Source organism: Drosophila simulans, chromosome 2R (genome assembly GCF_016746395.2).
Source record: "Drosophila simulans strain w501 chromosome 2R, Prin_Dsim_3.1, whole genome shotgun sequence".
Lineage (NCBI taxonomy): Eukaryota > Metazoa > Arthropoda > Insecta > Diptera > Drosophilidae > Drosophila > Drosophila simulans.
Genome location: NC_052521.2, coordinates 4,075,635 through 4,096,655, shown reverse-complemented (window position 1 = coordinate 4,096,655; position 21,021 = coordinate 4,075,635). Strand labels below are relative to the sequence as shown.

General features: G+C 45.9%; 6 protein-coding genes across 8 annotated transcripts; 3 read left to right on the top strand and 3 right to left on the bottom strand.

Annotated features, from left to right (window-relative positions):
* The first annotated feature begins 12 nt into the window (after nt 1-12).
* LOC6733255 (MOB kinase activator-like 4) lies at nt 13-1,587 on the top strand. 2 transcript variants are annotated; one of them, XM_016167445.3, is made up of 3 exons: nt 13-339; nt 413-786; nt 835-1,587. In XM_016167445.3, the coding sequence occupies exons 1-3, from the start codon at nt 280-282 to the stop codon at nt 1,082-1,084; spliced, it is 684 nt and encodes a 227-aa protein (XP_016026130.1). In that variant the 5' UTR covers nt 13-279; the 3' UTR covers nt 1,085-1,587. The 2 variants fall into 2 exon arrangements, with proteins under 2 accessions (XP_016026130.1, XP_002080318.2); XM_002080282.4 differs by having other exon boundaries at nt 17-339; nt 847-1,587.
* On the bottom strand, nt 1,502-3,277 carry LOC6739277 (FAD-dependent oxidoreductase domain-containing protein 1). Its single transcript, XM_016172163.3, has 2 exons — nt 3,034-3,277; nt 1,502-2,732 (listed from the first exon to the last, which is right to left on the bottom strand). Exons 1-2 carry the CDS (start codon nt 3,244-3,246, stop codon nt 1,623-1,625), a joined length of 1,323 nt encoding a protein of 440 aa, XP_016026129.1. The 5' UTR covers nt 3,247-3,277; the 3' UTR covers nt 1,502-1,622.
* Nucleotides 3,278-4,077: 800 nt separating this feature from the next.
* Nucleotides 4,078-20,996, bottom strand: LOC6733253 (ribonuclease P protein subunit p25-like protein). 2 transcript variants are annotated; one of them, XM_016167532.3, is made up of 5 exons: nt 20,891-20,996; nt 4,896-5,023; nt 4,658-4,839; nt 4,485-4,601; nt 4,078-4,428 (listed from the first exon to the last, which is right to left on the bottom strand). In XM_016167532.3, exons 2-5 carry the CDS (start codon nt 5,001-5,003, stop codon nt 4,221-4,223), a joined length of 615 nt encoding a protein of 204 aa, XP_016026125.1. In that variant the 5' UTR covers nt 5,004-5,023; nt 20,891-20,996; the 3' UTR covers nt 4,078-4,220. The 2 variants fall into 2 exon arrangements, with proteins under 2 accessions (XP_016026125.1, XP_016026124.1); XM_016167531.2 differs by lacking the exon at nt 20,891-20,996 and adding an exon at nt 16,024-16,042.
* Nucleotides 6,737-11,946, top strand: LOC6733252 (tyrosine decarboxylase). Its single transcript, XM_016167447.3, has 8 exons — nt 6,737-6,889; nt 8,350-8,539; nt 8,603-8,910; nt 9,034-9,468; nt 9,523-9,737; nt 10,090-10,216; nt 11,039-11,547; nt 11,656-11,946. The coding sequence occupies exons 2-8, from the start codon at nt 8,410-8,412 to the stop codon at nt 11,846-11,848; spliced, it is 1,917 nt and encodes a 638-aa protein (XP_016026128.1). The 5' UTR covers nt 6,737-6,889; nt 8,350-8,409; the 3' UTR covers nt 11,849-11,946.
* LOC27206735 lies at nt 12,218-13,686 on the bottom strand. The gene is made up of 2 exons (XM_016182551.3): nt 13,547-13,686; nt 12,218-13,486 (listed from the first exon to the last, which is right to left on the bottom strand). The coding sequence occupies exons 1-2, from the start codon at nt 13,561-13,563 to the stop codon at nt 12,460-12,462; spliced, it is 1,044 nt and encodes a 347-aa protein (XP_016026126.1). The 5' UTR covers nt 13,564-13,686; the 3' UTR covers nt 12,218-12,459.
* LOC6733251 (aromatic-L-amino-acid decarboxylase) lies at nt 16,198-19,765 on the top strand. The gene is made up of 3 exons (XM_002080278.4): nt 16,198-16,705; nt 17,717-18,821; nt 18,930-19,765. Exons 1-3 carry the CDS (start codon nt 16,576-16,578, stop codon nt 19,456-19,458), a joined length of 1,764 nt encoding a protein of 587 aa, XP_002080314.1. The 5' UTR covers nt 16,198-16,575; the 3' UTR covers nt 19,459-19,765.
* Nucleotides 20,997-21,021: the final 25 nt, after the last annotated feature.

Genomic DNA, 21,021 nt, shown 5'->3' with positions numbered 1-21,021 from the left:
CACTGCCGCTGGCCAATCGATAGACATATGTATGTATGTAGAATTTGTCAGAAATTTTCTCGCACAAAGCAAAGTGTTTTGGAGGATAAACGCCAATTAATTGTCGAGCGATGTGCAAGCTTCTGTAGAGTCCACTCAGCATACTACGGTGCAGGGATCCCTCATCCGGAGACTCCCGCGGGGCAGGGACCAGGCTAGCATTCAGGCTCTGCCAGTGATTTTCTCATCAAGGCGTAGGCACAGACGTTGTGGATCATCGCGTCTTCGAGCGGGTGAAACATGAAGATGGCTGACGGCTCGACCATATTGCGTAGGAACCGGCCAGGCACAAAATCAAAGGTGAGCGATGACATGGTGACGTACGAACAATGATCCCGGCCCGTCTGACCCCTTTTCGGTTTCGCTATTTCAGGACTTCTGTCGCTGGCCCGACGAGCCCCTGGAGGAGATGGACAGCACGCTGGCGGTGCAGCAGTACATACAGCAGCTGATTAAGCGCGACCCGAGCAACGTGGAACTCATACTGACCATGCCAGAGGCGCAGGATGAGGGCGTGTGGAAGTACGAGCACCTGCGCCAGTTCTGCATGGAGCTGAATGGCCTGGCAGTGCGGCTGCAGAAGGAGTGCTCTCCGTCGACGTGCACCCAGATGACAGCCACCGACCAGTGGATATTCCTGTGCGCCGCCCACAAGACGCCCAAGGAGTGCCCGGCCATTGACTACACACGCCACACGCTGGACGGTGCCGCCTGTCTGCTAAACAGCAACAAGTACTTCCCGAGCAGGTATGCAGGCTTCGCGACATGGTTGAACTAGCCACATAATAAGCAAAGTGTCTCCCCCAGGGTGTCCATCAAGGAGTCGTCGGTGACCAAGCTGGGCTCCGTGTGTCGGCGGGTGTATCGCATCTTCTCGCACGCCTACTTTCACCATCGTCGCATTTTCGACGAATTCGAGGCCGAGACGTATCTGTGCCACCGTTTCACGCATTTCGTCACAAAATACAATCTGATGTCGAAGGAGAATCTGATCGTGCCCATCAACGTGGGTGAAAACGCGGCCCCTGGCGAAAGCGAGGCTTAGGAGCCCGCCCAGATTAGTCAGACTCGCATGGAACACTCATTCAACATACATCTATTTATATTTACCAATACCTTGCAAGTTGGGTTGGCTCACCCTGACAGGGAAACGATTCCACGCGGACCCGACTCTAATGCAGATCTTGTATGTAGTTTAGATGTCAGATACACATAGAGCTACATAACGATAACTAAGTAACAAGGGCAGACCCAGATATACGCAGGCCCCCTCAAACCCGCTCGTCCCATCTGATCCTAAGTCAGCAATTATTTCGCATGTTATATTACGATTATGTTTAACTCCTTATTTTAATAAATTATATGTAGGCACACGACCTTCTCGTGGCTGATTCCACGTCAAATCCCCGTAAACTAAACTAAATTCCCTTGACTACTGGCAGCCAAAACACCAACACAGCTGTACGTGACTAAAACGTGAACTTTACTATACAAAATTACTATATACACAACAGAAATTGCAATAAAAGAAGTACATACATAAACACACCAAGGGCAAGTATGATCCTCCAGTGATACATTTGTCAAACGATATTCACTTCGTGCATAGGCTGTTGGTTCACCAGGCGTTCGAAGCCGAGGCGCGATAGATCCAGTGTGGTAAACTTGCCGTCCAAGATGAGTTCGGAAATGGCTCGACCCACGGCGGGAGTCTGCTGAATGCCGTGCCCACTGAAGCCCGCGGCAATGAAGAGATTGCTGTAGTGAGGATGTCTGCCGATGATGCCGTTTGCGTCGAATGTGTTGTGGTCATAGAAGCCCGCCCAGCTGCTCTGAATCTTCACAGACTCAAAGGCAGGAACTCGGTTCGCCAGTGTGGGCCAGACATCCGTTTCAAAGTACCCGTGGTCCACGTCCAGCGTTTCGCACTCCGGCTCCTCGTCTTCGTTTGGACTCCGGCCGCACAGAAAGTTTCCACAAAGACCGTCCCGTCGAAAGTAGGTGCCATCCGGATCAACGGTCAGAGGTGTTGCTAGCCCAGGACAATTCTTACCCTGCGTGCTAAGCACATAGACGTATCGCTTGCGAGGCTCCACCGGCAGGGCTACACTTAGGGAAGCCACCTTTGCTTCCTTATCACCAATCCCTGCCAGACGCGCCACCTGACCCGAGTACGCTCCCGCCGCCAGGACGCACGTGTCAAACTTCACCGTGCGCTGCACCCCATCTCCGGCGTCGACCACTGCTCCAGAAAGACCGCCCGAATCGTTCCATTCAAAACCCACTACCGAGCCGTTCGCGAAATTCGCGCCCAAAGCACGGGCCTTCTTCTTGTAGCCCATGAGCAGGGCCCACGGATCAAACCATCCCTCCTTGTCAATCCCGTGGCATCCCAGCTCCACGCCCTCTGTGGACAACCACGGAAACCGCTGACGCAGTCCCTCCGGGCCAAGCAGCTCATTTCGGGCCCCCAGCTCGTTCTGCAGCTTAGAGTTCTTTGCCAGGATGTGGGCTCCCTTCTCGGAGGCAAGGATCAGGTAGCCGTTCGGCTGGTAGCACAGATCCACGTCGCCCAGATGCTCCCTTCCGTTAACCACGAAGTTGTATCCGAACAGCGACATCTCTATGTTCTCGGCCAGAGAGAACTGCTGCCGCACTCCGCCTACAGAAAGCACTGTGGATGCGCTGGTGTACTGAAAAATGATAAAGAAATGCTAGTTATTCAATAGCGAAAAAGTTTCTGAATAAATTATATTTTTGAATAAAATAGGAAAAGTAGTATATTTAGCTATAGGTACTATAGTCTATACAACGCTATACTTAATCTCCATGATTAGAGCAAAACATAATTATTTTTAACCGTTTGAAACCAAAGGGTCAACCATTGTTGGGGCAACTTTGGATCCCCATACCTTAAAATTAAAAAAAATTTGTTCCTACAAAAATGTACTTTTGAATAACTATGCGTCTTATATTAGGCCACCTTGTACTTACACCAGCATCCCGCTCCACCACCAGCACATTGAGCTTGCGGCCCAGCTGCAGGGCCCGGGACTTGAGCCAGAGAGCGGAGGAGGCGCCCATGCCACCGCCACCGATTATCAGGACTTCGCAGCTCCGGGGAAGGACATCGCCTTGCGGCTTGCCACTTAACGAGCTGAGCTGACGCAGTGCACCCGATCGCAGAACTCGTCGCAGGCCCAGCATTTTTCACACTAACCAGCACCGGCACCTGCACATTCGTGGGATGATAACGCCATTGAAATCCGCCAGATTAGATTTGTGCAGCTTTTCCTAAGTGCTTTGTGTGCACAGCAATGAAGGCGGAATTACAGTAAAAGTTCCTTTGGCGGACTGATCTGCTGATTTGGGCTGGGAACATCTTTTTCCAATCCTTTATCACATGAAAATGATTATTTGAACATCACATTCGACACCATTTGTATTTTGTAGTTGTTGATAAATTGAAAAAATTGAAATTTGGTTTAATCGCTGTGAATAATAATAGTGTAATTTTTCTGACCTAAAATATAAAATTGGTTTGTTCTATATTTATACTTACTGTTCACATTGAATAGATGCTTTAGCACATTATCAGCTATCTTTTAATTTCTGCGTATTGAATTTGTATTTGACAAACAACTAACACCAACTCACCGATTTCGAATTTCAACTGATAAGGGAACACCCAAAGTATTGTTTATTGTCCTAGGTATAGAGACTGTTTAATATTATTTGAACATAACTTTTAACTTTATAAAAAACTTGGGGTCATTGACATACTAAGCTAAAACGAAACCTAAATCCTTGCAAAAATAACTTAACGAAATTAACGATAAACATTTACATTCCTCCTCTCCTACTTGTATTTTAATATTGCTTAATAATATTAATATTAGTATTAATATTAATATTATTGCTTATTAAACTTTTAACTTTAAAGATTACTTCAAATTCAAATTGAATGTATATGCCCGAAGAGCATCTACTGTGAGTTTGAGAAGAGTTCTATAAAGAAGAATTATACAAAGACCGCGCTTATCTTCGGATAGCTAATCTTTTATTGCCCGCAAGTGGGTTAATACCGCTGGTCTTTTGTGATAAATTGGCCTTTATTTGTACATCCTTACAAAGGGCAAATAAGGGAATCTTCACATGGTCGGCTTATCTTAACCTTGACTCTAACTGGCGGGTAAATTCTCTTCGGCGACAGGTTTTCCGTGTTGTTGGCCTGGTTTATTGCGTCCGGGTCTGGTCCGTTTGTTCGGCCGACCCCCACTCCCAGCTCCTGGTTGATGTGGTTGCTGCTGATGGCGGGGCTGGGAACGTGGATGTGACTGTGCTCCTCCGCCATCCCAAAAATCAGTGGATGTATTTGGCTTTTGTAAGCTAATCGGAGTATACTTTAAAGCTACTGATGCATTTGAAATCTCGTTCTAGCTTACCCATCTATAGTATCCGGCAGCTCGTCCAGACTCATGAGGATGTGTAGGGTGGGTATTTGGCGCGTGACTATTATCTCCTCCAGGCCTTCCATTTGCGGCTTCCAGTGCTCCTCCACGCTATACGAAGTACACTATAATAGTTATTGCACATTTGCTGCTTATTGCCGACTCACCTGGTGTAGGCCATGCGCGTCACCTGGTAGACGGGGTGGCTCCGTTTGAGGACCTCGGCACAGGATATGGTCTTCACCACTCCGCCGCCGGAGCCGCTCCACACCACGCATCTGTGCTCGCCCTTGTTCAGCGCCGCCTGAGCGAACTCAACCACATTGCTCACTTTGGTACCGCCTTTTACCTTCGCAAAAGAAATGGTTTCAGGCAAGGATTTATTTATTATTTAGTGCTACTTACATGCATCCACAAAAAATCCTTTTGGGACTTTGGCATGCAGTCCTCGAATGGCAGATCGCTCTTGCTCAGCTCCTTCTCCACATTCTCGGCCTTGCGGTAGTGCATCATTTTGAGGCCTTCCGCAAAATCTGCAAACAAGATTGTTTCACTCTTTCAGAAATATAATCTCGCCGAAGCCCTTCAGCAACAACCTTGAACCTATAATGACGGAAAAAAGAGCCCGGAGGTCCAGAATCTCGAGAACCAACTTAACAACCAGCCACTCGTCGTAAACTGTCCGGAGCAGCTATTGCCCCCATCGCAGTCCGTGGAAATTGAATAATTGCTTGGTTTATGAGCCGAGAGAGCAGGGACAGAACGGAGGAACCATTCTGCAAGTGGTGTAAGCAGCGATGTCACCTACACCTTTTAGGTGCGTCATGTGGCTCAAAAAAAGTTTCGAAAATCTTTGAAATCGTTAAGAGTTCAGTTAGGAATTTATTTTATGACTGTTATAACCTTAACAAAACAAATTGAAATTTGCCCAAAAATTATCGCATATCTGTTTCAAATACAGAATGTTCATAAAAGACTTTAAAAAACTTTATGAAATAATATTTATATATTTATTTTCCGAAATTAGTAATCAGAAGAATAATTGAAACGAAAAACATCAGTTTCCCTTGAAATAGGGCAAACCCAGGGACAAAACCATGACGCTCTGCACTTTGACATAATTCATTTTGAAGAGGAGTTCAAGTAAAAGTCAATAAAAAACCATTTCTGCAGCAATTAAATGAGCGCGGATGCATGAGCGTTTTCGCAGCGTTTTCCCATTAAATAAAGCCCTGCTGCTGTCGGCCACTAGAAAACGGGGAATGGACTGGGGATGGGGCTGGGGATGGAGATGGGGGCAAAGGGAAAGGAGGTCACCGGGGGATGATAACCACAGGAGCATGATGCCACTTGTTGAAGCTGAGGCCGAACAACATTTCCGTGCCCGGAGATGGTTGCTGCAGCTGAATTCGACAGCAGCAATGAAAGTTTATTAATGAACTTTCATCCAACAACGACAAAAAAACGAGCAGGATTCGGATGGCTGTGCGGGATGATGGTGGCAAGTACATGGGGCCACGTGTCCCAGACAATTCTATGGCCCAGTGCAGCCGGAACCAAGGAGCCCGGGTTGGGAGACGAAAACGGGCTGGAATTTTCCGAGAGGAATGCGTTCAAATTCCTTCGACTCCGCTCCTGCCTGCGCCTCTCTGCTCCGCCTGGGCCATCGTTGTCGTCATTCCCATCGTCATAATCATTTGGCATCGCCACCATTCCCATCAAGTACGTTCCGAACAATAATTCAATTTGGCGCGGAAGTTATTAATAAAACGATTCGCACCCCGGCCAAGAACAAGTGGGAAGTCGGGACGTGGGAAGCTGTCCTGTCAGTGTATTTTGTTGTGTGTTTATGACAACACGTTCTTTAAATTAACTCATCCATGGCGAAATTGAGTTGCTATTTAAGAGTAAATTGGGTTTGCTAATCATTTAACAGTTCGAAACTCAATTTACCGCAGCTATACGCAGCATCAAGCATACGCACCGTGCAACCACTCACATGGGCAACGGTGGTTATTTAATTTCTAGCTCGCCCATTCTATTCCCTGCATATCTTCACGCACAACGGAGGCGGATTTCGAGCCCCGCTCCCACAGCTCACAGCTATGAATGAAGCGTCGCAGGAATTCCATTTATTTGCCATTTCAATCGCACCAAGCAGCACCACCCACCCAACCAGCACCACCAGCGCCCTCAGCCCGGCTCCGGCCCACTGAAGTATGCATTCATTAGACATGCCAGGGCAGCCGAAGGAGCAGCAGCAGCCACGGCAGCCGCGACCGAGCTTAGCTTTTGGCCAGACCGCAGAGCAAGGATCAGTTTGGTTTTGCCAGTCGGGGCCAACGGTCGTGGTCTCGGGTTCGGAACAAAAGTCGCACATCGGAATTTGCTCAGCACAAGTAAGTGCCCCGGATCCGGAAGTCGATTCGATAATGGATAATGGTGAAACCATGCGGGAATTGTATACTTTACAAAGCCGTAAAACGTGGCTAAGGAACCGCAGTTTAATTACAAACAAAAATGCTGTTTATGCTAACTACATGTGATTAAAGCAAGCAAAATTAGGGAACAACGCACTATCTCGAGAAAAATAAAGCTAAAATAGCGCCAATTTATAGTAAAGTTTACAAATCAGAATTGAATCAGCGGTTTCAAAAAAGCCACAAATAAAGCTCCTGCCCAAATAAATCAGATCCTATAAATAACATAGCAATGAAAACGGAATAAATTCTTGCTTGCCAACAAACTGTAATGTATTTTTGAACAAAGCGGACTCTATATGAAAACCTGACTAGCAAAAGAGTTTTCTTTGTTCTCACAATTTTCAAAATCATTGTTCTTCCTCCAGTTTCTAAGTTTTTAAAAAAATACTCGGTCTATTCGAGAAGAGGAAAACCAATTCAAGGAAACACAACTTTTAAGAAAATCGGGATTTTAGAATAAGTCGACCGATAATGCATATTAAGACCAACTTATCCAATGGAATACATTTTCGAAATCCAAGAATTTTTTTGTTTTTATGCCTACGTATCACCAAGCTAATAATCTTCATTGGCAATCATTTTATTGATTTTTATCGAACGTTTTTTGTTTTCGTTTAGAAAAACGCATCATAGTATTTTGTAATAAATGTGTTATCTTAAAATGTTATATTAATTGTGTGAACGTTACTATTTTTTATTCAGATGGCGTTTTTAACAATAATACAAAAATACTGTAAGCAAAAACAGCGTATTCCCGTAGTCTTTTATTACTTTTTTTGACAGAACTTAAAGTTTATAATTTAATATTTATTAATGAACGAAAAACATTTTTTTTTCTAGGCAAAATGCTTACATTTTGCAAAACTTTTTTATAAAAAATTGTCAGAACGAATAGATAATAATAATTTGGGATAAAAAAGAGAAAGAAAAATTTACATTTGATCATAAAGTAGTCTCTTTCAATTTTAATTTGCTCAAAACCAGACAATAATAATTATTATTATATACTATATTAGCTGCATTATTTAGTATATGGTATTATATAGTAGGAATAGTCTGCAAGTTTATTGAAAATAATGAAAAATAATAGTTTCGTTGTTCCTAATTATAAAATGTTCTAGCTCGGTAAAAAACTGTTTTTTCAAAACGATTTAATTTAGCTAGCTTCCTGCTTTGATTTAATTCACTTTTAAAGCTCTGTCCAAAAATAAAGAAACATCTTTGTATAAATACACAAAATAATAGAAATAATATCCGGAATTCTGGAAATAATCGACTCCCAAAATTTTGGAAAATTTGTTCATTCAATAAAAATTGAATATATTTGCCCCACTACGCTGATTCATTGTACAATTTTTAAACTTTTCATAATAAAGCTCACCGTGGGAGTAAAATAGGAAAACACTCAGAAAGGCGATTTGGAAAACCCACCGAAAATGGACAGCACCGAATTTCGAAAACGTGGCATGGAAATGGTGGAGTACATCTGCAACTATCTGGAAACGCTGAACGAGCGACGGGTCACGCCCAGCGTGGAGCCGGGATATTTGCGGCACCTGTTGCCAAGTAAGCCACAAACATGCCCCCAGAATTTGGTCAGTTTCTCCCTCACCACCCCTTTTCGCACAGCTGAGGCACCACAGGAGCCGGAGGACTGGGACCAGATCATGAGGGACGTGGAGGACAAGATCATGCCCGGCGTGACGCATTGGCAGCATCCGCGCTTCCACGCCTACTTTCCGGCGGGCAACTCGTTCCCCTCGATCCTGGGCGACATGTTGGGCGACGGAATCGGGTGCATCGGCTTCTCCTGGGCCGCCAGTCCCGCGTGCACCGAGCTGGAGACCATAGTGCTCGACTGGCTGGGCAAGGCCATCGGTCTGCCGGACCACTTTCTGGCCCTCAAGGAGGGCAGCACCGGAGGGGGAGTCATCCAGGTAACATTATACGACGGAACTCTCTTTGGTCCGGTACTTAGATGATGAACGTGAAGAAGACCGACCTAGTTTTTAGTTTTTAAATATCTACATATAACATGACATTGACTCTTTGGACACCAGACTTCCGCATCGGAGTGTGTGCTGGTCACGATGCTGGCTGCCAGGGCACAGGCGCTCAAGAGGCTCAAGGCCCAGCACCCGTTCGTGGAGGAGGGTCACCTGCTGTCCAAGCTGATGGCCTACTGCTCCAAGGAGGCGCACAGCTGCGTGGAGAAGGCGGCGATGATCTGCTTCGTGAAGCTGCGCATCCTGGAGCCCGATGACGACGCCAGTCTGCGCGGCCAGACGATCTACGAGGCCATGGAGGAGGACGAGCTGCAGGGTCTGGTGCCCTTCTTCGTCTCCACCACTCTGGGCACCACGGGCTCGTGTGCGTTCGACAATCTGCCGGAGATCGGCAAGCAGCTGCAGCGATTCCCGGGCGTCTGGCTGCACGTAGATGCCGCCTACGCGGGCAACAGCTTCATCTGCCCCGAGCTGAAGCCGCTCCTGAAGGTGAGTGGCATGCCCACGGCCCGCACGGCCCATCTGACTGGATTCCATTCGTAGGGCATCGAGTACGCCGACTCGTTCAACACCAATCCCAACAAATGGCTGTTGACGAACTTCGATTGCTCGACGCTGTGGGTGCGGGACCGCATCCGGCTGACTTCAGCCCTGGTGGTGGATCCGCTGTACCTGAAGCACGGCTACTCGGATGCGGCCATCGACTATCGTCATTGGGGAGTTCCACTCAGTCGTCGTTTTCGTTCGCTGAAGCTGTGGTATGTAGCATGTGCCATATGGGGTCCGAAAGCCCTCGATAGCCAACCAAGTGCGAATGGGTCTGTTGACTGTGGTCGACAATTGAATTGTTTTTGGATTGGAGTGGAGTGGCGTTAAGTATGCTGGCTTGTTTACTCAAATTATGCCCTCGTGTATTTGCTTGCGATTAGTTGTTAAAGCAAGGGTTTCGGTGCTCCGTGTGTGTCGAATCTATCCCGCAGATGAGATGAGTCCACACCGAAATATGACAACGCCAAACAAACGTTTATTGCTAATTGTGACCACCCAAAAGAATATTATTTGCCCAACTCCACTCTGAGTTTGCCTGTGGAATGACTTGTGTGATTTCAGGTTCGTGCTGCGATCCTATGGGATTTCCGGGCTGCAGCATTACATACGTCACCATATCAAGCTGGCCAAGCGGTTCGAAGAGCTCGTGCTCAAAGATAAGCGCTTCGAGATCTGTAACCAAGTCAAGGTGAGACACAGTTGCTTTCGTTTCGTTTTCCATATGTGTTTTAAGTTTTATTTTCGATCGATTCGGTTTCTTTCGGCAATTAATCATGCTCAGAGTTCAAAGCTCTTTTGTACACCCCACGAAATGTGTGGGGTTTTCATTTGCCTCCGGCAACCGGGTGGGTGTGCGGGTCCATTGTGCGGACCAAGGGCCGAGCGCCCATGTAAGGCCCAAAAATAGTTGGGAAATGGATTGATTGGTGGGTAACGCAAGTGTCCGGGGCCCAAGCTCTGGCCACGAAGACGTGAACTTGTTCACACCGCCTTGCAAACGAAGCAAACTGAGCAAACGTGCGCAACTACACGCCAAATTCCGCAGAGAAACGGGCGCAAAAATTGATTTCTTTTTCGACCCGACAATGGAAGTGTTTTGGCATAATTGCTATTGAAAATCATTTAGAGACAGCCACAAGTGATTCATCCAGTCAGCGACTGACACATGAACGTTCAAACTCGTTGAGCGTAAGCGTGGCCAAGTCAATTGGCCGATTCGATTCGATTCGGTAGCGGATCTGCAGATAGTCACGTTGTCGTTTTCCAACTAATTACACATTTCGGGAGTAAAGATAAATCAAGCTAACACATTGTTAGGATTTCTTTGTATCTTGCTCAACTTTCGCCAGATAAATCATATACTAATGATTAAAATCGATAGAGACTTCCAATCACACTATTTTTTAGATGTTTTAAATACCTTCATGTTTTGATTTTTCATTTTTAGTTTGGTTTTAGTCATTCGCCGCAGATTTGTGGAACCGAAATAAATAGTATTTGATTCCATTAGCTGGGCCTGGTCTGCTTTCGGCTGAAGGGATCCGACAAGCTGAATGAGAAGCTGCTGAGCATAATCAACGAGTCCGGCAAGCTGCACATGGTTCCGGCCAGCGTGGGCGATCGCTACATCATCAGGTTCTGCGCCGTGGCCCAGAACGCGACCGCTGAGGACATTGACTACGCCTGGGACATCATCGTGGACTTTGCCAACGAGTTGCTGGAGAAGGAGCAGCACGATGAGCTGTCCGAGATCATGAACCGCAAGAAGCAGGACACGCTGGCCCAGAAGCGCTCCTTCTTCGTGCGCATGGTCAGCGATCCGAAGATCTACAACCCGGCGATCAACAAGGCCGGCACACCCAAGCTCTCCATGGAGCTGCCCTCGCCCGCGGTGAGCCGCGGCAGTGCCCCCATTATCCGGACCCAGAGTTCGGTGGACCACAACTCGTGGATATCCTGGCCGCTGGCATTCCTCTTCAACAGCAACAACGAGGAAAAGGGCAGTAACGTCTCGTTGCGGTGAGTCTTGTTCGAAAGTATCCCATTATGGTTTTGGAAACTTTTTTAAAAGGAAAATAGTGAAGTGACAACCCATAGAGCTTAAAAAACCACATCCTGTAATTGCAGATTCCGACATCTGGACACCAACGTACGACCATCGTCGTCGCGACGAAACTCCGGAGCCGGCTCGTCACCCTCTCCGGAAAACGAGTTGGACTACGTGAACGTCCAGCAGCAGCAGCAGATGGAGCAGCGATCGCCACGACGATCGCCCATGGCGGTGCGCAAGGCATCGTCCACGCGGGACAACCTCAACTAATAATATTCACTCAGTTTATGGAACCACTATAATACAGTATTAGCGCTTCCTTAGGTCAGGCGCCTAGTTGAATTCTAGACCAATCTACAATGCGGTGGCTCGCCACAGTAAAAGGCTTCTTCTGAATTCCAATATTGAAACTTTATAGTATACTATGAGTGCGGTGGCGGAAATATCAAACGAACATCTTTCTTGTTTATGAATTGCAATAAATATTATTTCTTAATAATATAATATAATCATACAGGGCTGAAGTGCTCGGTTGAACACTGCATGTCAACCCATTAGCAAAAGTTGTATTGATCTGTGTTGAATCAACATTGAAAGCAGAAATATGCTTAAATACTAACAAATGGTAAACAGAAATATCCTGCTTTTCTTTGCTTTCTTGCGCAAGGTAAACAGACGAATCCAAATCATCATGCTGATGCCATTGATATGACGTAGCACCATTGTCGATCCGCATGAAATCGGAAATGGAAACGTATAGATGTATTCACTGTGCACGGGCATGGACTCCAAAATGGATAATGACTCATTGGACAGACCTCGTATATTTTATATCATTTTATGAAGATGAGTGCACGCTGTTGGGCAGGAGAACCGAGGTTCTAAGAAACTGTCGGCTCTTTTCCTTTTTGAGTGGGCTCCTTGAAATCCATATTTCGCCCGAACACTCTCACCAACTGGTTCAAATAGGCCTCCTTGTCCACGCTTGAGTAATTATCCAGTCGACCGTTTTCCATGTCCCAGTTCAAATACGTGGGCGCGCGCAACTTCGATTCGACGTTAGATGCCTCCGTTTTGGTCGAGCTCCTCTGGGTCTCCGCTGCTCTAAGTGTGGGCAGATCAACTGCGGATTTATGCAATAAATTTCGGGGAGCACTGTTCGCTGTATACGCATGCAACTGGATATGTCCTAAAGTCAGCGGCTTATCGTCTTTGGGAGCCATCTGCACATTACCAACTTTTTGGGTTGCTCCTGGAGGAGCTAATTGATTTGGATGGGTTTCTAAATGCGAATTGGAGTGCTGTGTGTAGTATGGGCTCGTCTTTTCAATCATTCGCTCCAGTATTTCGTCATAGCTTTGTGTTAACTTCCCTGGATCCTCGACTATTGGAGTTAGCTTAATCTGCCTACGGTATCCTGGCTGATCCTGACCGGTGGCTACCTGTTGCAACTCTTCCAATCGCCGTTTCATGGCCAGCAGCTCTTTCACCTGCTCACCTGACTTGGCCTTGGACTTCGCCTTCGTTGCCTGGCCTTCGATGACTTTCAACTGCTCCAAACTGGAGAGCATGGAGCTCGTTGACATCTGAAAGCCAAGTTGATTATTTGGGTAATCATTTGACATTTCTTTGGATCCTCCTTTCATAGTGTCTGTGTGATCCCTTTTGGCCCTTTTTATTCGTTGCATCAGGGCGTCCAGACTAGGCTTGATTCTTGACGCATCCTCGTAGTTTCTGGGCAGGAAACCTCGTTTTTTCAGATAGAAAACTGGATACTCCCAGTTCTTAATCAAATTTTGGACGACCTCAGTATAGGCCTGCAATGGGTCGTCTGTCAAATTTGCTGTGAGTCTTGACTTGGCATTGGCCTTTTGAAATACAGTCATGGAGCTGAGCACGAAGACATACCTGTGCCGATTGATTGGTTAGGGAATGTTTAAGGAATAGTAGAAATGTGTAAACATTCACCATAGAACAAATCGCATGGCAACAGCGAGGAAATGAATCGTTGTTATTAAAATATATATAGTTTATGGTTACGTTTTGAAAAATAGGGTTAGGCTATAGAGATGTTAGAGAACTTTTGAGCAAAAGGTGATCTTTTGAAGACTCTCCAACCGTTTCTCATTAAAATCGTAACCCTAATAGCTCGAATCTTTTACGCCAAATCACGAAATCTAAACTTGGAAACGGGTTCGGGTTGATTTAATTAAATAGCCATATAACCTGAGCCATAATCTACTGGCGCCAATTAAATTCAAAGTATCGTCTGTCAAAATCTTTGACACCTCCAACCAAATAAACCCATAAATAAATACCGTACCCATAAATTAGTATACCCCACCAGAATGAATGAAATGCCTAAGGTATGATCTGGCAAAATCCAAAAAAAGCGAAATTGCCAAAAATAAACGAAAATAGAAGAGCCACGGAGCACGAAATCTTCATATGCAGTATCCGTCAGCTATTGTCAAGCACGCGCACCATCAGTAAAAAAACACATATATTATGCAAATTTTGGGAAAAATCTACAGGCAGCCCTCGAACAGACATACAGACAAGGGAGTCTGCAAATCAATCTTCCCAAATCTCAAGCCTAATCACGTTTTTTTCACCTCATCCAACAGAAATCCCCTTTTGTAGATGCTGGATTCTTTTAAGCAAATGTATCTGAACTATATGGTGATTCCCAATATTAGGCGCACTTTAAAACTTGTTCCCACACAAACTGGAACCATATATGATTCCAATAACTTCGAAGTTAGGGATGCTCTACTGTAAAGCGGCCTCATGGGAATTTTGATCGGTGTTTGGCAGTGCCAACTGCCATAATTAATGGTTAGACAACAAAAGCGTTAGCCGCGCTCTCAACACACATCCAAACACACAGCCGGGTTGGAGCAGCAGCAGCATCAGAAGGCGGATGGATTCGATGGATGATGGCAATGGCCCTCGAGCATTTCGAAGTGTGACCGCGTAAACTGAATACGAACTTATATTTAGAAGCACGACGTCATCCGCGGTGTCTGGCACTGTGAATGAAAGTTCCGGCGAAGCTCAGGCCCAGAAAGAGGAGCAGCGAAATACGTCAAGTCACGGTGTTGGGTCGATCTCTGTCCCGCGGTCTCCGAATCTCTAGCTGCGGACTCTGCCCCCACCACCGAGCGGTGCTTCAAGGCGCGACGCGTGCGCCGGGTGAGTCAGCCAAGCCATGGCTTCCAAAGTTAGGTTCAGCCCCTTTACAGTGGTCGGATTGGGATTGTTTCCGAACAGAACGTGCAAGATAATAGCTGCAGAAGGTTATCCATTGATTACGTCAAGCTATCGTACATTGTTATATGGTTTGGCTTGTATCTCGCTTTGTATCTTAGAGATAGATCTAAGTTAGTTAGTAACTTATTTAGTACGAATGAGGAGGCACTCCCTCCGGTTTTAACAATGTGAGATTCCAGCTGTGTTCCCAAACTACCTGTGAATAAGCGGTTGCATCCTATTCATCTAACCCTCTTGAGAAGGTTGATGGACCGTGTACCATTAAACATACAGACTGGAAGGTAAGTATAGATCATTACAGGGCAGAGTTAGGTAAGCACTTGTCGGCAATTAGCACCCAACCAAATTGCGGGACCTCATGCTGACTCTGACAACAAACCCATTCATTCGTTCGGTCTGCCCACCCACACCCATTATCTGCCAAGTTCCCGCGCCTCGCAGCCTCGCAACAAATCGGTGATTTTCATTTGGCAACGTTTGTTTATTTTGATATTAGTGTTTTTGTATTTCACCTAGCAGGAGATTCCATGAAACAATGGGCGCTCTTCACAGCTACGTCATCAGTTCGGCCTCTTGGCAGGCTGGGCCGTTCGTACATCCGACTTTCTGCTAACGCATTTGGTCAATGTTTGGACACTTGTTCGCCACTTTTTTTTTGGTACTGGAAGTGATTCCCCACTGGTTGCCATAAGCCACGGAAAGTTTCGGTATTTCTTCAAGAGATTAGAGCAAACAAGTTTGTTCTCTTTCACTGGCTCTTTGCACACTGTTTGGACGTCCCGGACTTACGGCAAATTTGGGAAATTTTCTAAAACCCCCAAAAGTTCCCCGAAGAGCCATGCGTGTCAGAATATTCACATTCGAAGCCAATTTAAATGTCATAAAAAAGTCTGCGAATGGTATCGAAGAATTTATTGAGGTAGGTATTGAGCACGATTAAAATATCTGTAAGAAAGCACGCGTTTAAATCCGAGTTTATGCCTGGAAAATGGGCGATAAATTCACTATAGCTTAGCATTTCGAGCTCGCGAATATCACTCTTTGTGAATTCCTCAATAATAATTCAGAAGCTTAAATAACAAACTACTTTGGACAATTATAATTAATAATTTGACCACATGTTCGTAGGAAAGCACCGTCTGTTGCTCAATCACACTTCAAATGGAACTCACCATATAATTAAGCCAACAGCTGGAAACCCTTGCCCACCAGGGACTTTTTCGCCAAGCAAGATAATGCTCCGCCCGACGCGAGAGCCGAACGAGAGATGTGTCCATAATGACCAAAGCGGGTTTCCCAGCCAAACGGAGTCCGATCCGAGTCTCCGGGCCAGTAATTTGAGTGCGATCACGAGACAATCAACGTCAGTACGAGCACCGAGCACAGCACACCTCGCAGGTGTCGGTGTCAGAAGGGGATACATCCGAGCACAGAGAGAAGCCGAGAGTAGCCGATCGTGCGATGGAGCAACAGGCCGATCGCTGCCATATAAAAACGATTCCGGCGCAGTGGCCAAGACATTCGCGTCAAGGAAGCTGACCTGCAACGAGTGTGCGGTGCGAGATAGCCGGGATTCGAAAGTGACCGAGATAAGCTACTGTGTACCGTGTGAGAGCCTAGTATCCGAGCACTAGAGATACAAGCACCAAGCACCAACAGATACTTCTTAATAAACTACCATTTATTTGAACAAGGAGATAAACGAAAAGTGTAAATTAGACAAAATGGATGTGGAAGAGTTTCGCAAATACGGCAAGGAAGTGATTGATTATATATGCCAATATGGCACTAACATAGAGGAGCGCGACGTGGCGCCCACCTTGGATCCGGGTTACCTCAAAAAACTGCTACCAGGTGAGCATGCAATGGGAAGAAGTGTGAAAAAATCAAAGACCCGGCAAAAGCTAGAGACAAACATCGAAATTATTTAGTTATTTTGTGTCAAGTTTGTGATGAGAGGGTCATACTTTCACAGGTCCTTATTTTCGGGCACATCTATAATTATATGCGATCAACGATAAAACAATATAGTTATCCAATAACAAATAGAAAATAGGGGATTCCACTGACAATTTACACCAAGGCACGCCATAGAGTTTTTAAGTTCCCTGGGTAATAAACCCATTTTTGAAAACTCCTCCATGTTAGTCGAATCTAATTTGTCTGATTGTTTTCGCAGAATTCCATTTGAAAGCAGAAAAAAAATGTTTAATTATAGCACTAGTGATAAATTGTATACACTAATTTGTTAACTATGCCCAAACAAATTAGCAATGATTCCGAAAATATTTCGTTTGCGCAAAATAATCAAAGAAAGACAGACCAGAGCAAAAAGCAACAAGCAACTGAATGCCTCTCAAAAACTTGTTAAATCATGTTGACTAATTGTTTTGCCCGCTGCCGAAGAGTCATGTGAATAATGTGCGAGTGTAAACTATTCGAAAATCCCCAGCCCACGGATTCAAGTGCCCCGCAACGAGGTGCGTGGGTGGGTACGGCATAATTGGGGCACACTCGACAGCCATCTCTCCGATCTTCGATCTCCGGCCACCTCAGAGGTTGGCAGGTTGGAGAGTAGGTTTCGCTGGCGAATTTCAGGCGAATTCCGCGCAGTTGGCTAAGTTAAATATTTACGCCGGAATGGACGCCGCAATCCCGAGTTCAACTAAACAAATCAATTAATTATGCATACGCAAACACACACCTTGCGTATAGACTTACTTGTTGATCTTTCTACTCACTGCCAAAAACAACAGACCCGCCATAAATACAGCCTTTGCTGGCCCCCCAAATTTATGGGTGATAAACGAAATATTTAAGGCCCATCCCACTAATCCCCGACTGCCTGTTTATCTCTATCTTCAGCCGACGCTCCCCAGTCGCCGGAGCCGTTCAAGGACGTGCTCGAGGACTTCGAGCAGAAGATCATGCCGGGCGTGGTGCACTGGAACCACCCCAAGTTCTTCGCCTACTTCCCCTCGGGCAACTCCTTTCCATCGGTCCTAGGCGACATGCTCAGCAGTGCCATTGGTTCAATTGGCTTCAGCTGGGCCAGCTGTCCGGCGGCTGCCGAGCTGGAGACGATCGTTATGAACTGGTACGCCAAGGCCCTTGGCCTGCCCAAGGCCTTCGTTTCGGATGCCCCAGGCAGCACAGGCGGCGGCGCCCTCCAGGGATCCGCCTCGGAATGCGTTCTCGTCTCTCTGATCACAGCCCGTGCCCGGGCCATAAGCGAGCTGAAGGGTCAGACCAGCGTTCACGACAGCGTCTTCCTGCCCAGCCTGATCGCATACGCCAGCCGCGAGGCACACTCCTCCGTGGAAAAGGCCACCAAGATGGCCCTGGTGAAGCTCCGGATCATCGATGCCGACGAGCATGGACGCATGCGAGTTGACCTACTGCGCCAAGCAATTCAAAACGATGTGAACGCCGGCTTGACACCCTTCTTTGTAGTGGCCACTGTGGGTACCACCGGCGGCTGCGCTTTCGACGACATCACTGAGATCGGAAAGGTGTGCCGCGAGGTGTCGAGCATTTGGCTGCACGTAGACGGCGCCTATGCGGGAAACTCCTTCATTCTGCCCGAGATGCGGGTCTTTTCGGCCGGACTCGAATACGCCGACTCCTTCAACACAAATCCCAACAAGCTTCTGCTGACGAACTTCGATGCCTCTGCCCTGTGGGTGCGGGATGTGATGAACCTTAAGAGCGCACTCAATGTGAATCCCCTCTACCTGCGACACGAGCACTTGACCGGAGTTGACTACCGCCACTACGGCATTCCCCTGAGTCGCCGATTCCGGGCACTCAAGCTGTGGTTCGTCTTTCGGACATACGGAATTCGAGGACTACAGGAATACATTCGAAATCACATGGCGTTGGCTAAGAAGTTTGAGATGCTGGTGCGCAAGGATGAACGATTCGAAGTTCGCAACGACGTTCACCTTGGCCTAGTTTGCTTCAGAATGCGGTAAGTCTATTAACCATTAAAATAAGTAATACCTAATTGAAGAGAGAAGCTCTGCTTCGATTTTATCCGAATGATCGGCTTTAATGGTGTACTCAATCTTCTCTTCAGAACTGGCGACGAGCCCAACCACATGCTGCTCGCCCAGATCAACCACTCGGGCAAGATGCACATGACGCCGGCCAAGTTCAACGGCCGCTACGTGATCCGCTTCTGCGTCACCTACGAGCATGCCTCTGAGAAGGACATCCTAGATGCATGGACCCAGATAAAGTGCTTTGCTGAGGAAATACTGCGGGACCACCAGCTGGAGTCCAGCTCCGTGCCAACCACGCCGGAAGGCTCAGAGCGGACCAGCTCAGAGCCAGTGGCTCCAGTGGCGGGCAAGCCACCCATCAAAAAGAGGCTGACCAGGACAAAGTCGTTGCGCTTCTCCTTCACGCGCAGCATCTCGCGGGAGCAGTACCAGAGCCAGAGCGAGCACCTAATGGACGGGTGCACACCCATCCTGGTCGTTGATCCCAAAACTCTTCAGGAGAACTTCCAAAAGGCGGCGGATGACAATGACAGGAACAACAGCAATGGCACCGTAAAACTCAAAGATATATCAGACGTGGATACGGACGAGGCGAGTAACTGAGCGTCGACCCAAAAGGGATTTGCGGATTTACCTCTACCTAGTATTAGTTGTCGAGCTGAAATGAGGCATGAATCAATCGACTACCGACTAACATTGCTCAGTTTGAATTTAAGAACATCCATTTATGTACTTTTAGGGCCTTAGTTGTTGCTGAATATCATGTAATTTAAAGATAGACTCATTTGCATCTGCTTATACCTTTTAGCTACCTTAAGTTACTGTCATGAACAAAAGCACTTATTTATAAACATTATCTCGGCATTTTCTATGCAAGTTTCTAAAAAATACAAACATAATCCAACGGAAAATGTATCTCTTGTCTTGTAATGCGGGTTTCCAGTGTCTTCCAAAAGGATACTTTTAAGCAAACCAGAAAGTACAGAAAACTGCAGTTTTTAATAAAGCTGTGCATCTGTTTAGAGAATGATATTCCACCCACAAACGCACACAATACCATTCATCGTATACCATAGTCGGATATGGTTCTCAAGAATACGTCATTGGGATTAAGATCCCCGGGAATCTGCTGTCCCCAAAAATTGAAATATATTCTTCACAAAGCAGATCTTAACGGCAGATGGGGGTCATTGTCGTGCATATTTTTCGAAAAATGGGATCAGTATTACCGCAGTGATATCATTGTATATATTTGATTGACATGCGAGTCTTTTTTGTGAAAGGGACCTGACTGACCTTTCTACACGCATACATTACCATGCTCTTTGGTTATAGAGGTCAATCGTTGGCCGTCCGTTCTTTAAAGACGTTTTTCTTGAGTACAATGCTCACGAATATTTATTTATTATTACACGGTTGTGTAATATGTCGATCAAGTGTCTTCCTTCATCAACAGAGAGGGCTAATTGGGGCAATTTCTTTCCAACAGAACTCCTTAAACGGCTAATTACGGAATCCCTGCCAAAGAGCCTATCCAAATCTTTGGGGGACTCAAATAGTTTTTTTTTTTTAAATCTTTCTATATGATGTCCTAATATGTTTGTTTTAAAACGTTGTCACAAAATCTTATAAGTATAAACTAATTATAAGTAAACTAATCATGCTAAGGCATACAATTGTTGCTTGCTACTGCACTCGCTTGTCGCTTGCATATCTTCATCTACCACTTTGGTACAAATTTATGTACGTACATACAGATGCAAATGTTTTGGATCATTCTGTTTCTGTTTGATAAAAGCTTTTAGTTTGGGAACGTACATATGTAAGTTGAAGAATTTACACACGCATATCCTATCAGGATGAAATCCTGCCGATCGGACGCAAAATAAGTTAGTAATCTGGTATTGAGCAACTTGCCAATAAAAATAAACAACTAAAAATAATGCCGAAACAATATCCAACAATACTAATATTTATGCACTATTTAATAAACTCTACCCAGCAACTCTATCAATCCAATCATAAATAAACTCACCTTAATAAATATTATTTAAACAGTTTCACCAATTTGTGCACAGCAAAATATAAACAAACACTTGGCACACGTGTGCTATCGATATGACCGGCTTATGATCCTATCGACTTATCGTGCATGCTGACCTATCG

What these genes read in the sequence shown, in the direction of transcription:
- LOC6733255 (XM_016167445.3), top strand. Translation starts at nt 280, where the DNA reads ATGAAGATGGCTGACGGCTCGACCATATTGCGTAGGAACCGGCCAGGC. An exon ending in GGCCAGGCACAAAATCAAAG is followed by an intron (nt 340 to 412) that starts GTGAGCGATGAC and finishes TCGCTATTTCAG; the next exon opens with GACTTCTGTCGCTGGCCCGA. An exon ending in AACAAGTACTTCCCGAGCAG is followed by an intron (nt 787 to 834) that starts GTATGCAGGCTT and finishes TAATAAGCAAAG; the next exon opens with TGTCTCCCCCAGGGTGTCCA.
- LOC6733252 (XM_016167447.3), top strand. Translation starts at nt 8,410, where the DNA reads ATGGACAGCACCGAATTTCGAAAACGTGGCATGGAAATGGTGGAGTAC. An exon ending in TTTGCGGCACCTGTTGCCAA is followed by an intron (nt 8,540 to 8,602) that starts GTAAGCCACAAA and finishes CTTTTCGCACAG; the next exon opens with CTGAGGCACCACAGGAGCCG. An exon ending in CCGGAGGGGGAGTCATCCAG is followed by an intron (nt 8,911 to 9,033) that starts GTAACATTATAC and finishes TTTGGACACCAG; the next exon opens with ACTTCCGCATCGGAGTGTGT.
- LOC6733253 (XM_016167532.3), bottom strand. Translation starts at nt 5,003, where the DNA reads ATGATGCACTACCGCAAGGCCGAGAATGTGGAGAAGGAGCTGAGCAAG. An exon ending in AGGATTTTTTGTGGATGCAT is followed by an intron (nt 4,840 to 4,895) that starts GTAAGTAGCACT and finishes TCTTTTGCGAAG; the next exon opens with GTAAAAGGCGGTACCAAAGT. An exon ending in ACGCGCATGGCCTACACCAG is followed by an intron (nt 4,602 to 4,657) that starts GTGAGTCGGCAA and finishes TACTTCGTATAG; the next exon opens with CGTGGAGGAGCACTGGAAGC.
- LOC6739277 (XM_016172163.3), bottom strand. Translation starts at nt 3,246, where the DNA reads ATGCTGGGCCTGCGACGAGTTCTGCGATCGGGTGCACTGCGTCAGCTC. An exon ending in TGGTGGAGCGGGATGCTGGT is followed by an intron (nt 2,733 to 3,033) that starts GTAAGTACAAGG and finishes ATCATTTTTCAG; the next exon opens with TACACCAGCGCATCCACAGT.
- LOC6733251 (XM_002080278.4), top strand. Translation starts at nt 16,576, where the DNA reads ATGGATGTGGAAGAGTTTCGCAAATACGGCAAGGAAGTGATTGATTAT. An exon ending in CCTCAAAAAACTGCTACCAG is followed by an intron (nt 16,706 to 17,716) that starts GTGAGCATGCAA and finishes CTCTATCTTCAG; the next exon opens with CCGACGCTCCCCAGTCGCCG. An exon ending in CTAGTTTGCTTCAGAATGCG is followed by an intron (nt 18,822 to 18,929) that starts GTAAGTCTATTA and finishes TCTTCTCTTCAG; the next exon opens with AACTGGCGACGAGCCCAACC.